General features: G+C 37.0%; 1 protein-coding gene across 1 annotated transcript in view; it reads right to left on the reverse strand.

Annotated features, from left to right (window-relative positions):
- Positions 1–8,311: 8,311 nt before the first annotated feature.
- BTAF1 (B-TFIID TATA-box binding protein associated factor 1) overlaps positions 8,312–16,461 on the reverse strand; it is a 120,385-nt gene continuing 112,235 nt past the window's right edge. The window contains exons 35-38 of the mRNA XM_030334413.1: positions 13,848–14,059; positions 12,228–12,387; positions 11,679–11,849; positions 8,312–9,868 (exon numbers count right to left, since the gene is read on the reverse strand). Of these exons, the coding sequence (XP_030190273.1) occupies positions 9,725–9,868; positions 11,679–11,849; positions 12,228–12,387; positions 13,848–14,059 (687 nt within the window). The 3' untranslated portion in view covers positions 8,312–9,724. The remainder of the gene's footprint in view (positions 9,869–11,678; positions 11,850–12,227; positions 12,388–13,847; positions 14,060–16,461) is intronic.

Here is a 16,461-nt window from a genome sequence, read left to right on the forward strand (position 1 = left end):
TTGTTTGCTTCCTGGCATCAATTTTAAAACATTCTCAGTCATTATTACTTAAAATATTTCTTTTGCTTTCTCTCTCTTCTCCTGACATCGCATTATGCATATGGTACACTGTTTGTAATTGTCCTTTGATTCTTGAGTGTTGCTTTTTTTTCTCTTTGCATTTCTGTTTGTGAAGTTTCTATGGACATATCTTCGTTTACTGACTCAGTGTCAAGTCTGTTGATGAGCCCAATCAAGGTATTTTCATTTCTGCTAGTGCTTTGAGTTTTAGCATTTCATTTTAATTTCTTGTTTTAGTTTCTTGGTTTTGTATTATTCATCTGTTCTTGTATGTTTTTCACTTGTTCCATTAAAGCTGGTGGCACGTTAATCATAGGCAATTTTAAATTTCTGATGATTCCAAAATCTTCATCATATGAGTTTGGTAGTGTTGTTGCTTTGTCTCTTCATGTTGTGTCTTTCTTGCCTTAGCATGTTTGTAATTTTTTTTTGTTAAAAGTGGACATGATGTATTGTTGGTGGGCCTTTAGTGTAGATTTTATGTTTTAGGCTGAGTAGTTTAATGTTTGCTGTAGTGTGGATGTGGGGCCTTCAATTTCCTCTAGTGTCTTTGTGTCTTTCCTCTTTGGATTCCCTAGAAACTCTTTTTTTGTTCAACAGATAAATTATTGAGATATAATTCATACACCATACAGTTCACCCTTAGTGTATAATTCACTATTTTTTTATATATTCAGATGAATGCAACCATCACTACAGCCAGTTTTAGAACATTTTCATCACCTCAAATTACCTATCACCTACCTATACCACCCTCCTACCTTAATAATCATTAGTTTTCTATCTCTACAGATTCCATATGAATAGAATCATATAATATGTGGTCTTCTGTGATGTCTTTGATGCAGCATAATGTTTTTCAAGGTTCATGCATGTTGTAGCATGAATCATTACTCCATTAATTTTTGTGGCCAAATAGTCCATTATATTGGACTATGCCAACATTTTGTTTTCTGGTTTTGTCAGTTAACGCATGTTGGGTTGTTTGACATTGTTTGCCTATATGAATAATGTTGCTATAAACATTTGTATACAGGTTTTTATGTGAACGTGTTTTTATTACACTTGTGTAAATCTGGAGAATGGGATTGGTGGGTCATCTGATAAGTGTACACTTAACTTTATAAGAAACTGCCAAGCTGTATTACAAAGTGGCTGTACCATTTTGCATGCCAAACAGCAGTTTACAAGAGTTCCAGCTGCTCTGCCTCTTTGTCAACAGTTTGAATTGTCAGGTTTTAAAAATTTTGACCTATTCTCATAGGTGTGTAATGGTGTGACACATACCACTACACTACTGGAAAAGGTGCCACCTGTCTTTTCAGTGCTTATTGCCTTCCATAGATCTTCTTTGGTGATGTTCTTTTCCAATCTTTGCTTGTTTTTAATTGGATTGTTTAGGGGTGCCTGGCTGGCTTAGTTGTTAGAGCCGTGACTCTGGATTTGGTGGGGTAATTAGTTCAAGCCCTAAGTTAGGTGCAGGGATTACTTAAAAAAAAACAAAACAGGGGCGCCTGGGTGGCTCACATCGGTTAAGCGTTTGACTCTGGTTTCAGCTCAGGTCATGATCTCCCAGTTCATGAGTTCGAGCCCTCCACGATGGGCTCTGTGCTGGCAGCATGGAGCCTACTTAATTCTCTCCCTCTCTCTCTCTACCCCACCGCCACTCATCTCAAGACAAACAAAAAAAATAAAAACAGCAAAAACTTGGGTTGCTTACTGAGTTTGGGGAGCTCATTATATATTCTTGATACATTCAAGATATAAGCCTTTTATAGGGTGTGATTTGGAAATATTTTCTCTTTGCCTCTTCTTTCTGAAGTGTTTTTCAAATAGTGGAAGTTCTTGATTTTTTTAAAAAGTGTAATTTACAATTTTTTCTTCAATGAGTCATGTTTTTGGTATCATATCTATAAAATCTGTTGCCCAATGCAACATCAGAGAAATTTTCTGATGTTCCCTCTTAAGAATTATAGTTTTTGGTTTATCCATGTACATGATTAATTTTAAATTAAATTTTTCATAAGATATAAGGTATGTATGGGGTTGTTGGGTCTTCTTTTTTTAAGCATAGGGATATCCACTTTTTGAAAAGATGGATCTTTCTCCATTGAATTGCCTTGGCACATTTGTAGAAAATCAATTGACTGTATAAAGTGTGAGTATATTTCTAGGCAATCAATTCTGTTCCATTGATCTATCTTTAATGCCAATACTACACTCTCTTGATTACTACACATTTATAATAAGCTTTAAAATCTGGCAATGTAAGTGTTCAACTGTTCTTTTTATAGTTTTTTATTACTCTGGTTCTTTTGCCTTTCCATAGAATTTTAAAATCTGTTTATTGATTTCTACAAAATATCCTGCAAATCTACAAAATATCCTCAACAATATTGAGTTTTCAATCCATGTAAATGGTGTATCTCCAGTTTTCAAGGTCTTTTTGTTTTTTTATCAGCATTTTGTAGTTTTCAGCACACAGATTATTTTTTTTACAAATTTTTAAGACAGATCTATTTTATGGGTTTTGGTGCTATATATAAAATCTGTTTACAATTTTTAATTTTATATGGCTAGCATATACATTTTTGTATATTGACCTTGTATCCTGTGAACTTGGTAAAGTCTTTTACTTCTAGTAGTTTTTGTTTGTTTTTTAGATTCTCTGGAATTTTTTAATAGATGATGATTGTAAATAGTTTTAGTTTCTAATCTGTATGCTTTCCTTTTATGGCCTCATTGCACTAGTATATCTTTGATCTATCTTTATGCCACTCTCGTGGAGGAAGTAGATACAATGTGTGATTTCTTGAAACTGGCCAGGACTTGCATTATGGTTCAGCATATGGTCAGTTTGGTAAATGTTCCTCATAAGCTTCCAAACAATGTATTCTGCCATTGTTGTGTAGATACCTTTCTGTATGTGTCAATCAAGTCACGTTTGTTAATTGTATTAAATCTGCTTGCTCTACTGAAGGAGGGTGTTAAAATCCTACTGTGACCTTGGAGTTGTCCATATTTTTTTTAGTTTTGTCTGTTTTTGCATTATGGATTTTGAGGTTATCAGTTTGGAGTTGTTCTAACAGGTTAGCTGGATCTCATCATTATGAGCTACTCCTTTATTGCAAATAGTATCATTTGCTTTGAAGGCTACCTTTTTTTTAACCAAAAAATTTATTTATTTATTTTGAGTGAGACAGCAGAAGCAAGGGGGTGGGAGAGAGAGAGAGAGGGAGAGAGAGAATCTGAAGCAGACTCTTTGCCATCAGTGCAGGGCCTGATGTGGGGCTCAAACTCATTAACTGTGAGATCATGACCTGAGCCAAAATCAGTTGGTGGATTAACTGACTGAGCCACCCTGGTGCCCCCCAAAGGCTATGTTTTCTGAAATTAATGTAGCTATACTGGCTGCTGACTTTGGTATCCTCCCTCCTCAATGGTCTTTGAGCTTCTCCCATTGTGTATGGTACAGAGTAGAAAATAACAAATGATGTGCAGATGACTGCCATTTAATTTTCTATTTTAAAATAAAGTTTATTTTGAGAGCAAAAGAGAATCCCAAGCAGGCTCCATGCCATCAACCCAGAGCCTGACGCAGGCCTCGAACTCATGAACAGTGAGATCATGACCCAACTGAGCCACACAGGCACCTCAAATTTTCTGTTTTTCAAATGTGAGATAACCATATAGGTGATTTGTATTTCCCCAAACAGTGTTTAATTTTTGCCTGTTTTGAGTCTTTATATAAATGGATTCAAACTACACATTTTATCACTCTCTTGGAGACTTATCCATGTTTCCTTACACATTGATTTTTCAGTGCTGTATAGTATTTCATTATATAAATAACCTCCTCATACCTTCAAATATTATCTTCCAAATTTGTTTCTAGTCTTGACCTTTCTTTTGAGCTCGAGACTCCTATAATTACCTGCTTACTCACATCTCTACTTTGATACATAATAAATCTCAAATTTAATGATCAAAAGACAATTCTTGATTTCCTACTCTGTTCTTCCCAAATTTCCTCCTTTTTAGTCTTCTAGATCTTCCCATTACATCACTGCTGTGCAAGAACCAAATCGAGATGGAAACAAATTGGGTTTTATGTTGAGGTACAGGCAGAAGAACAGATTTACTGGACTGGGGAAAGAATGGTGGGATACAACTAGAGAAAGAGATGGGTAGGGGCCAGAACCTATAAGGCTGGTAGACTGTGATAAGGAGTTCACAGTCTGAGTGGTCAAGAAGCTGCTGGAGAATTTGGCAAGCTGGGAAGACTAGTTAAAATACAGTCATTCAAGAGTCAAAATGATGGGAACCATAGGAGTAGTAGTAGAGAAAGGTGAACAGATTTGGAATATATCTTAGAGCTAGAAATGGTAAAACTTGCTGATGGATTAGATGCATCAATCCATTAGTGCAAGAAACAGACATAGGTCAAAGGTGACTTGTTTCTCATAATGTCCCTTTCCTTCTAGACCTATTAGATGCTTTCATTCCATTTCCCAGGAGGATGCTTTTTCATATTTTCTATTCATTTCAGTATCACATTGTAGTGATTTTGTAAGATCAATCTCCCAGTTCAGTCTCTGTCCAGTTGTGTCATATCTGCTTTGAAAACTATCAAAAATTTTTTTAAAGATTTGATTTTGGGGTGCCTGGGTGGCTCAGTCAGTTAAGTGTTCGACTTCAGCTCAGGTCATGATCTTACAGTTCATGAGTCTGAGCCCTGCATCAGGCTCTGTGCTGACACCTTGGAGCCTGAACCCTGCTTTGGATTCTGTGTCTCCCTCTCTGCCCCGCTCATGCTCTCTCTCAAAAATAAACACTAAAAACAAAATATTAAGTAATCTCTACACCCAACGTGGGGTTCGAATTCTCAGCCCTGAAGTCAAGAGTCATATGTGCTTCCGACTGAGCCATCCAGGTGCCGCAATAACTATTTTTCATTTATTGGATCTTTTTCAAATTTGCCCTTTTTATATTAATCATATTACTTTATGGTTGTTAAGATTAGTCAGTTTTTTTTTTTTTTTTTTTTTTTTTTTTGGAGAGCCAGAGCATGAGCTAGGAAGGGTCAGAGAGAGAGGGAGACACAGAACATGAAGCAAGCTCTAGGCTCCAAGCTGTCAGCACAGAGCCCGACATGGGGCTTGAACCCACGGACCACGAGATCATGACCTGAGCTGAAGTCAGACACCTAACCAACTGAGCCACCCAGGTGCCCCAAGATTAGTCTCAAAAAAAAAAAAAAATTGGGGGTGGGGGAGCACCTGGGTGGCCAGTCATTTAAGCATTCGACTTCGGCTCAGGTCATGGTCTCATGGTTCCTGAGTTTGAGCCCCATGTTGGGCTCTATACTATCAGCACAGAGGCCGCTTTGGATCCTGTGTCCCCTCTCTGCTCCTCTCTCATGCATGGAATGATTAAAATTTTTTTTCAGGCTTATTTTTTTGAAAGCATGAGTGGGGAAGGGGCAGACAGACGGAGAGACAGAGAATCCAAAGCAGGCTCCACACTGCCAGCACAGAGCCCATCGTGGAGCTCGAACCCACAAACCATGAGATTATGAGCCAAAGTTGGATGCTCAACAAAGTGAGCCACTTAGGTGCCCATATATTTTAATTGGCCTTAATTGAAATTGTTTCCAGAATTTTACATTTCTTAACTTTAGATATGCCACATAGCAGTAATTCTCAAACTTTTCAGTCTGAGGATCTCATTACATTTTTTTTTTTTAATATTTTAAAAAAGCTGCATTTTTGAGAGACAGTATGAGTGGGGGGGGGAGGGAGAGAGAGAGAGGGAGGGAGGGAGGCACAGAATCTGAAGCAGGCTCCAGGCTCTGAGCTGTCACCAGCAACCCTCAGTTTATTCTCTGTATTTAAGAGTCTCTTCTGTTTGTCCCCCTCCTTGTTTTATTATTTTTGCTTCCCTTCCCTTATGTCCCATCTGTTTTGTATCTTAAATTCCTCATATGTGTGAAGTCATATGACGTTTGTCTCTCTGGCTAATTTCACTTAGCATAATACCCTCTAGTTCCATCCACGGAGTTGCGAATGGCAATGTGTATATACGCACGCACACACACACACACCCCCCACATCTTTATCCATTCATCCATCAGAGGACATTTGGGCTCTTTCCATACTCTGGCTATTGTTGATAGTGCTGCTATAAACATGGGGGTGCATGTGCCCCTTCGAAACAGCATACCTGTATCCTTGGATAAATACCCAGTAGTACAATTGCTGGGTTGTAGGGTAGTTGTATTTTTAGTTTTTTGAGGAACCTGCATACTTGTTTTCCAGAGTGGCTGCACCAGCTTGCATTCCCACCAACAATGCAAAAGAGATCCTCTTTCTCCGCATCCTCTCCAGCATCTGTTGTTGCCGGAGTTGTTAATGTTAGTCATTCTGACTGGTGTGAGGTGGTATCTTATTGTGGTTTTAATTTCTATAGGAAGTCTTTCTTGAAGTAGGAGGCAATTTTTGTCATCTTAGAGATGAGGACTAACACTGATTTGTGTGAATAGCAAACATTTTGTATTAACTGGCAGAACTCAACTTTTTGCTTTATAGATTGACATGGAGTGCTTGGGCACTTGATAATAGATGTTCCTGCAATCAATTTCACTTTAGATTACACCAATGCCAGTGTGTATTCTAGGAAATTGAGGTCTATCCTTAATTAGGACATATACAATTAGGATTAAATATCTGTAACCGAAATGTAATGGAACAGTAGCTGCTTTTCTATAATTTCTATTACACTCTTATAGTTACACCACTTTTGCCTCTAAGTGGTTGTGTTCTCAAACAGCTTCACTTTTTAGAATATTTTATAAAACTTTATATATATATATATGTATATATATATATATATATGTGTGTGTGTGGTGTTATTAGAAGTGTTTACTTTTGAATAAGCTTATATGACAATCCAGAAGGAATAAGGCTATACTTTACTGGTTCATTCAGTCTCAACATCAGAGACTTTCACTCTTGTTACATTATAGGCTCTTGTTGAAAGACTAGAATAATTTTTGGAGAAATTTTTGTGGATACGTAAACAAAAATTATATCCAGAACCCCAAATTTTAATGTTTCTTTAGTGCTAAAAATGTAAGCTTTTCATAAAGGAAAAACTGATGACTGATAATTATCAAAAATTTCAAGTTAAAAATAGACACACAAAAAGGGAACTAGTACAATGGCTATCCATGAACCCATTACTCAGCTTAAAATATTATCAACATTCTTTTATGCTTTTGTTCCCACATGCACACTTTTTAAAAAATGTTAACTACCACATCCTTATAACTCCACAAAATTAACAGCTGTAAAAATCTTTAATCACTCACTACTCAGTTCAGTTTTCCCTATGTATCCATTACTCTTCAGCTATACTACTGTGACTGTAAATGGATCACTTGATTGAAAACACTTCTTACCTGTTTGTGTTTTTATTTGGAAAGCTGGAATGTATGATTTAATTTTAATTCAGATGGTTATTTTTTTAATGTTATAGTCACACTAAGTCTTCCTCTGACCTCCGACCCTTCTTTTTCCACTGAGAGACAATCATTTATCATTTTCCTGCCTGGGCTTCTAGAAACATTTTACTCTTGGGGTACCTGGGTGGCTTAGTCGGTTAATCATCTGACTCTTGATCTTGGCTTGGGTCATGATCTCATAGTTCCTGAGATGGAGCCCTGCATTGGGCTCTGCACTGACAGCATGGAGCCTCCTTGGGATCCTCTCTCTCTGCCCCTCTTCCACTCACACCTTGCTCTCTCAAATAAACTTAAAAAAACTCTGAGATGAAAATGACCAAAACAAAACAAAATATAATTCTAACTTCCAGCCTATCTGACCTTTCAAACTGGAAAAAGACCTTTAACTTTTATGGTGTGCCCCTTCCTGTCTATATATTGCTGCCTATGTAGTCTTAGAAAACATCAGTTACTATGAGCTATGTTAAATAGCTGGCTTATGGAAACAGCAAATAATAATAAAAATTAAACTCAGGTAGACTTGTTCAAGCTACCCAGTGCTAGGTACAATGGATGTTCTAGATAAGAGTTTCCTCTTGCTCTTCTACAATCTGAATTTAAATCCTAAACAATGGAGAAATAACCATTTAGTAAGGAAAGTGTTGAGATTTTTAAAACTTTTATACGTGAACTAGTAATTTCTTTTCTTCTTCTAGTGATATTTCCTACAAATAACACACAGTGCATATATTTTACAGTTTCAATCTTATTTTTTATTCTCCATGGAATGCTAGATTTAATGTTATAGTATGGTTGTCAAAGCTACTGAAATGTGACAAATGTCCATGTCTAAATGCTGCAGAACAGTATAACTTTAATGATTTTAAACAAAAAAGTTGTTATTTTACAGCTGAGGTCTGATGGTTTATAAACCGATGCCTATGTGTATGGCCAGCCACAAACCTTGGGGATGTTTATTACCTGTACATGTATATACAAATATATCCCATACATATATATGCACACAGGCATGTATTAATTTATGTGTGAAATTTATAAAATTATATACATACACATACATGCATATCTATACACATATACCCACCCTCACCATTGAGGCTCACTTTTCTAACACTAATCAGCTTCATGCCCAATTATTATTGCTGCCCATTATATCTACATGATTTTAGTGCCAATACCAAGCACCTTGTAGGATGCAGGATAGGTACATCTGTGCATATAGATATGTGTATTTATGTATGTTTGTGTATATAAAGGATTTATTTCTCCCTTTTATGCTTCAGTCATGCATTACTACAATAAACAGTCTTTTCACCATAGGTTTGGAATTCTAAACAGTGTAAAATCTACTTCTGGAAAACTGTATATGTTCATAGTTACAAAAAATATATTATATATATATATGATTGAAACCTATTGAGTACATATGTTCTCTGAATCGGGCTATATCCTAGCCATTAGATAAATTAAAAAACACCCTCTTAATAGGATGTTATGATAGCCTTAAATAGACCATTACCTGTATTTAGAATAGTTGATATATTTTAAAAGTTGACAAAATGATGTTAAAGATTTGAAAAACACTATGCATCTGCATTAAATATATAAAGGTTTCCACCAAGGGCCAGGTTCAATTCATTGTCTAAGATTTTCATGTTCCAAGAGTGACCAATATTGTAGTCATTATTCTTAAAATTATGGCTCATTAAGGCTTTTATACAAAAAAAAAGCCCTATTTTTAATCATTTATAAAAACAAGTTCTATTTAAAAGAAAAAATGTACATGAACACTAAAGTACTCATGGATATTATCCTGCACAAAGGGACTATGTAAAGACAGGAGGCTCGTTCCCAGTAAGAACACCTCATGGTAGCACATGTAAACCTGGTTTGGTTCCTCTGCTCTGCAGCTATTCAGCACGTAAAATTTAAACCATTTCACATTAACATTTAAATTTAATACAGTGCAAATATTTGAGAATAACTTGTTCCCCCCAGTGAAACAAGAACCAGCGTTATGCTGAATATTCTTCAGATCTATTTACACATTGAGCTAAAAGTTCACCATAAACTTTGAAATTTGCTGAATATCAGCAGAAATGTAACTGAACTAGCAGCAATTGCATTTACAATATTTGATAGTTACTTGAGAGAATGCATAAAATTTTCCAGGCTGTACTCTGAATCATATTGCTCTTGATCCCAAAGATCACTCAGGTTTTCAAGGACTGATTTCATACTTGCTTTTCCAGAAGTAGAGGTGTCAGCCTTTTCTGCTTTGCCATCCTTAAAAAAATTGGCAGAAAGATAAAGTGAAAGATTATTAACTTCAGAAATTATAGTTCCTAACATTGCACTCATTCATTAGAATTAAACACTTCAAGCAATGTGCAAGTTCATGACCTCCTAACAATTTTATTTTAAGCTTTTTATTTAGGAAGAATTTCAAGATTATAGAAGAACTGTAAGAACATTCCAAAGACCTCATTAATTGTATATGTATATATTAAATATATAAATTATCAGCATTTAAGTTGTGGATATTATGCCTTTTTATCCCTAGATAAGATTTAGCCTGTATTCTTTTTTTTTTTTTTAATGTTAATTTATTTTTGAGAGAGAGAGGGAGACACAGAATCTGAAGCTGGCTCCAGACTCTGAGCTGTCAGCATAGAGCCTGACGTGGGGCTCAAACTCAAGAACTGCAAGATCATGACCTGAGCCAAAGTCAGATACTTAACCAACTGAGCCACCCAGGTGCCCCAAAATCAACCTGTATTTTTAAGAATAAGGATGTTCTCTGACATAACCAAAGTATAATGATCAAATTAAGGGAACTTAACACCTATGTGATATAGTCCATGTTCAAATTTTGCCAAATGTCACAATAGGATCCTTTATGGTAACAGCTTTTGCTTCCCTAGAACATCCGCTAAGCACAGTTCTGCTCGCTGAAAGTCACCCATAAGAATATTCTTTCAAACAGAATAAAAACTATTTGAAAATAGCAATCCAGGGGCACCCGGGGGACTCAGTCGGTTAACTGTCTGACTTGGGCTCAGGTCATAATCTCACTGTTGGTGAGTTCGAGCCCTGCATTGATAGCGCAGAGACTGCTTTGGATCCTCTGTCTCCCTTTCTCTCTGACCCTCTCCAACTCTCTCAAAAATAAGCAAACATTAAAAAAAAATAGCAATCTAGGTTTCTTTGAGCCTTCTCTTTTCTAGGTTATACATATCTTGTTCAACCTTACTTATATGACATGACTGAAGAACCTGCCTCCATCTGGCTATCTCTTGAGGACTTAATTAATTACTGTTTAAAATGTAGCACCTAGCACCAGACATAATATTCTAAATGTGAGCTGTAATGGAACTACTTTCTTTCATATTTGAACATTACAATTCTGTTATTAAAGCTAGTTTGATTATATAAGGCCACTTCTCACCATAATTTATACTGTGTGTACATTTCACTTCCTGAACCTATGCAGGACTTTAAATCCAATCCTATTAAGTTCTACATTATTAGACTGAATAATACTTCTGGCTGCTGCATCCTTTGATTATGGATTGTTATCCAATGTATTAGTTCCATCATCCACAGTAACAATAATGGCTATCTATGATTTTTGAGAATCTCTACTAGGTACCCTTTCTAAGTGCTTACATATACCATTTCATTTTCCCTTCACAACCATGCAGTGATACAGACATTTTTATCCTCCCAAGAGCAAAGATGTCTCTGAGGGAAGAAGTTAATTTGCCTAAGGTCACTAGTTAATCGGAGGCAGGGCAAAAAACACAGACCCAGGTCTAGCTGACTGCAGTGATAGTTGTCTTTTAGCAGGAAAGGGCTAAAAAAAACCTTGAGGCAAAACACTAAAGATGGCCATCAGGAAGTCCAAACTTCAAACATCCCTTAGTATCCTGAAGAATTTTATCTGGACATCAAAAATCCCCTCAAAGGGTTGCCTACTTAATACTAAAGTGAATGCCTTTTGCCACTCACTCTAATACATTCACCAGGCAGTCCCAGAAGTTTGTGAACACCTTAAAGATAAAGCAAATTGTATAAGTTTGTATAAGTTCTTTACCTTATCAAGAGTAAACAGATCAAGAAGTTGATCTGTCCCCATACTCTGCAAACTAGAATTCTCCTGGCTAATCACAGTATTCGCGATGTTCATCTTAAATTTTTGCAAACCCATTATTTTCTCTTCCAACGTTCCTCTGGTTATCAATCGGTATACGTTAACCACACGTTTCTGAATGAAAAAAGAAGTTAAGCAGCTGCAGCACAAATAAACTGATAAACTTTGAGGTTCACCAAGTCAGGGGGCTTGCATACCTTAACTAAGTACTTGTATCTAATTAGGGTTGGGTTTTCTTTCTTTACCTGGCTTAATGAGCTTCAAATCTTATCATTTTGCAGAGAATATTAGGAATGGACAGTATCCAAGGTTTCCTCAGCACAAGTACCTTATTTAATGCATGAGGAAGTGGTGGCACAGTATTAGGTGACTTGCCTAAGGTCACAACACTCAGCGTCAGAGAAGGAACTTAAACCAAGGCTCCCTGTCTTTTTTGGGATGGGTTATTTTTCCCAGTGCAGAAGTGAACACTGGTCAGTGATGACTTTTTACCTGCCCAATGCGATGGGCCCGGTCCATGGCTTGTAGATCACGCATAGGATTCCAGTCGTGCTCCACAAATACTACCGTGTCAGCGCCAGTTAAGTTAAGCCCTAGGCCACCAACATGAGTTGTAAGTAAAAGAACATCTATGGATGGATCATTGTTAAACCTAAAAGTATAGATATTAAAAAATAAAATTAATACATTTCTAAGGTTTCTATAACAAACTGGACTGTTAAATAACAATTAAATAGCACAAATGAGAACACTGCTTTCAAAATCTATGATAAAGGTGCACCTGCCTGGCTCAGTTGGCAGAGCATGCAACTCTTGATCTCAGGGTTTTGAGTTCAAACCCCACACTGGGCATAAAGCTTACTTAAAAATACATGATGTGGACATTTTTTTAAAATATACATAACACCTTCAACAGTAGAAAGAATACATTCTAGAACACTTCAGATATTTCACAAACAGAAATAAGTCTGGGTTGTGTTTTAGGATGCCAGATAAAGAGTAAATTGCAAAAATGTAATTAAACACTAATGAAGACAAAACCCAACTATGAACCTTTAACATGTGGAGACAGAAGAGAAGAATTGGGGAAAAGGCTAGATCAGTCAGGAAAATTAGAGAATGAGGTGCTTGCTACAATTGTGTTTTGACATCTAATAGCTTCTAGAAACATTATTACCTAACATTATTGCCAAGCTACCACTTATTACATTCTCACTATGAATCAAAAGGTGGGGCTTTAGACTTTATATACATTATGGTATTTGTTTAAAAAGCTGTATAAAGATATTATTACTGTCCTTATTTTTGATAAATAGGACCAACAGAACATGTCTAGAGTCAGGAGTCAAAGCTGGGTCTGCCTACCTCCAAAGCCCCTTTGTAGGTTTCTAATACTACTGTGCCTAACAATCTCTCAAGGATGCTCACGAAAAAATGCTCACTCTTAGAAGTCAGCCAGTCTGGGACAGAACCTAGGAATCTGCATTTAAAAACCCAACCCCCGAGGTTTCTAAAGCACAGAATGCAAACCACACTTAAACACCACACTGGAGGTGACTGAGTGTCTCAGGTGGCTAAGCGTCTGACTCCTGATCTCAGCTCAGGTCTTGATCTCAGGGTTGTTGAGTTTGAACCCCGTGTTGGGCTCCACGCTGGATGTGGAGCCTACTTAAAAAAATAAAAGAAATACCACACTCACCAATTCGGCTTCCTACCTGGGCCAGCTTCCAACTTGTTCTCGTCAGAGACACACACAGGGATCAGTCAGAGATCTTAGCTAAGCCATCTGTTTGCTTCTTCCTACCCTAACTCCCGAAAAAAGGTGAGGGGGGAAAGTAGTTGTCTCTACTTTTTGTTGATGCCTTAAATTTCTTCCAAGCCCTTCATAGTGCCTCCCTAACACTGTCACACTTTTTTTTTTTTTTTAAAAACTAAAACTATTCAATTATATTTTTGGAGTTCTAAATTTTAAAAATGATTTAGTTGGGCTGAATTATACAGTAACAAAACACATGTGCAGATATTTAGCCAAACAATGTTTCATGAGGCAAACTTCTCTATCAGTGATAACTGACTATAGCTTGATTTCTAAGAGTTTTAGAAGCCACTTACCGTGAAACAATGGAATGCCTCTGACCAGGAGGTATGCTGCCATCTAATCTCAGATAAGTGACAGAGGGTAAGTGAGGTTTGAGAAGATCATGTTCTACTATATCAAGCATGCTTTTAAGCTGACAGAAGATCAGTATCCTGTGCTGGGCCACAACAGACTCTGTGCCGCTCTCTGAAGTGCTGCCATTTCCCAAACCACAGTCCAACAGCAACTTGAAAAAAAGAATCAGTTGTTATATAGATGTTTAATAAAGTATAATCAATCTCACTGTGACAAATACTTCCCCTTATGCTAAGAAAAGGTTAAACTTATCTGTCACCTGGAAAGCACATTAGCACTCTGAGCTGTAATCTGTCATCCTGAAGCCTCTGGAACTAATTTTGAGGTGCTCAGGCTTAGAATCTCCTGGTTACCTCTTCAGGAGATTCTCTAACAGGTCCTTCTCCCCCTTCCTGAGTTACTTGAGGCTCACTAGAGTCTCAATAAATGTTTACTGAAAAAGATGATCCTTAAGCAAAACAGTTCATGAAAAGTTATAAAAGAACAGAGTATAAAGAAAACAATGCAGCTAAATCTGGCCGAAATCAAAATTACAAAAAAGAAAGAATTATCAACCAAGATCTTTAACAGCAAGAACCATGCTGCTATAGATCTTTTGTACTTCCTGCCTACTTAAATTGTTCAGTGCCTGGCACATAGCAGCTACAATAAATAAATGTGCCTGGGTGGCTCAGCCGGTTAAGCATCTGACTCGGGAATATGGCTCAGGTCTTGATCTCACTGTTTGAGTCTGAGCCCTGCATTGGGCTCTGTGCTGGCAGCTTTGGATTCTCTCTCCCTGCCCCTCCCCCACTCGTGTGTACTCTCTCTCAAAAATAAACTTAAAAAAAAAAAGAAAAAGAACTAAATGAACAAAATCCAAGAGAACAATGTTTGTATCTGTTTGTGAAACTAAAATGCCTAGTATTAATCTTCATCCCTAAGGACCTTAAGATAGTGAATTCTGCCCAAAATGTAAGACCTCAACGCAGGATGCTTTCTCCTTTCTACTAATGAAGGTTACTTAGAAAACCAAAAGCTGAAACGGGAAAGATAACCAAAATCCAAGCAAACTCCCAAGTTCCAGGTAAAACTCTCAGAATATTATGCAGAAAAAAAGTTATAACATAACAGACTGGCAAAGCTTTTCTTAGAAAGCCCAGCTTGCAAGGTCTGTCCTTGGCTGACAGAAGTCTTGAAACTTGGGTTTTGAGAGTCTGCCCATTGTTTTCTACCTGATAAGGGTGGCTACTGTGCTTAAACTGTTATGCAAACAATAGGATTATGCTGAGACCTGCTTTCTTTCTGGGAGTCTAGAATTTTGGTACATACTAGGCAGAGGGAGTCTACAGGATCAGACCCAATAAAAGCTTTGGGCATTGAGTTTCTAATGAGCTTAACTGGTACGCAACACTTCCTATGTACTGTCATCATTGTTTTAAGTGTTGTCATAATTTGATCCTAGGGGAAGAACAAATGTTCTTTCTCTTCTACCTTTGCAGCCCTTAAATTGTAAATTTTAATTAGACTGCCCTAAGCTTTTCCTCCCTCCTTGATAGAGAGTATACATATGGTACACTACCAAGGAATTCCTCTAGATGGAATAAAGAAATCTGATAAATGTAATTACCTCTATCTCTTGCCCCTAAGTCTGTAATCAGATTACTATTTAAGCTAAGTTGATTTTTAAAAATCTGAGGTGTTTTAGGAGAGTATAACTAGGTGGTGCCCAGTATAAAGAAATGTGATATCATCAGTGGAACATTCTATATAGTTTCTATAAAAGAGGAGTTCTGAAGAGAATTTATCAGAATGTCTGTGTCACACACATTCAATTATCTTTAGTCCCTTAGGCAGCAACATCAAACCTCACAACCAGTCACTTTAAGAACGTCCACCTAAGACTTTGTCTCCAAGTCCACACTTACCATACAATCTTCCTAGTATCTTCTTCCAGGTAGCTATCCTACTGGATGTATGGATATATCATTTGGCATAAATATTCTTGTCTGGCAGCAGAAATGGCATTCTGGCTTTCCCAATAATCTCTTATAACCTGAGTTTGCCCTGAGAAGACTGATGAACTCCAAGTATTCTGACAAAATCTAGTTTGCAGCCTTGAAGAGTTGATTACTATTCTCTAGAAAATGGTTACCAGAGCCACTTGATATGGGTATCTGAGAGGCCAGCTGCCTCCCTAGAGAGCAATTTAATTTTATCTTGCCCTAACTTCAGCACAGGCTAAATTATGTGAGGAATAGCTTGTAAACCCTGGGGTAAAACAGTTTCTGGATTCTTTTTTGATCTTCCACTTATAGTGCCCAGAACTCTAAATGATACTCAAAATTTGGTGTGACTGGTATAAAACACAGTGAATCTATGATGCCCTCATTTTGGCCATTATTCCACTGTTATTAATCCAACCCAAGATCATACAAGATTTATTTACCAGCAACTAATTCATACAGTAGGTTTACAGTGAACCTACCATCAAACTCAACTTTATTCTGTGAAATGTTCGCCAATTGATGTTTTTATTTATTATTTTTGCATGTGCGTGTGCGAGCAGGGAAG

The sequence above is a fragment of the Lynx canadensis genome, chromosome D2 (assembly GCF_007474595.2).
Source record: "Lynx canadensis isolate LIC74 chromosome D2, mLynCan4.pri.v2, whole genome shotgun sequence".
Classification (NCBI taxonomy): domain Eukaryota; kingdom Metazoa; phylum Chordata; class Mammalia; order Carnivora; family Felidae; genus Lynx; species Lynx canadensis.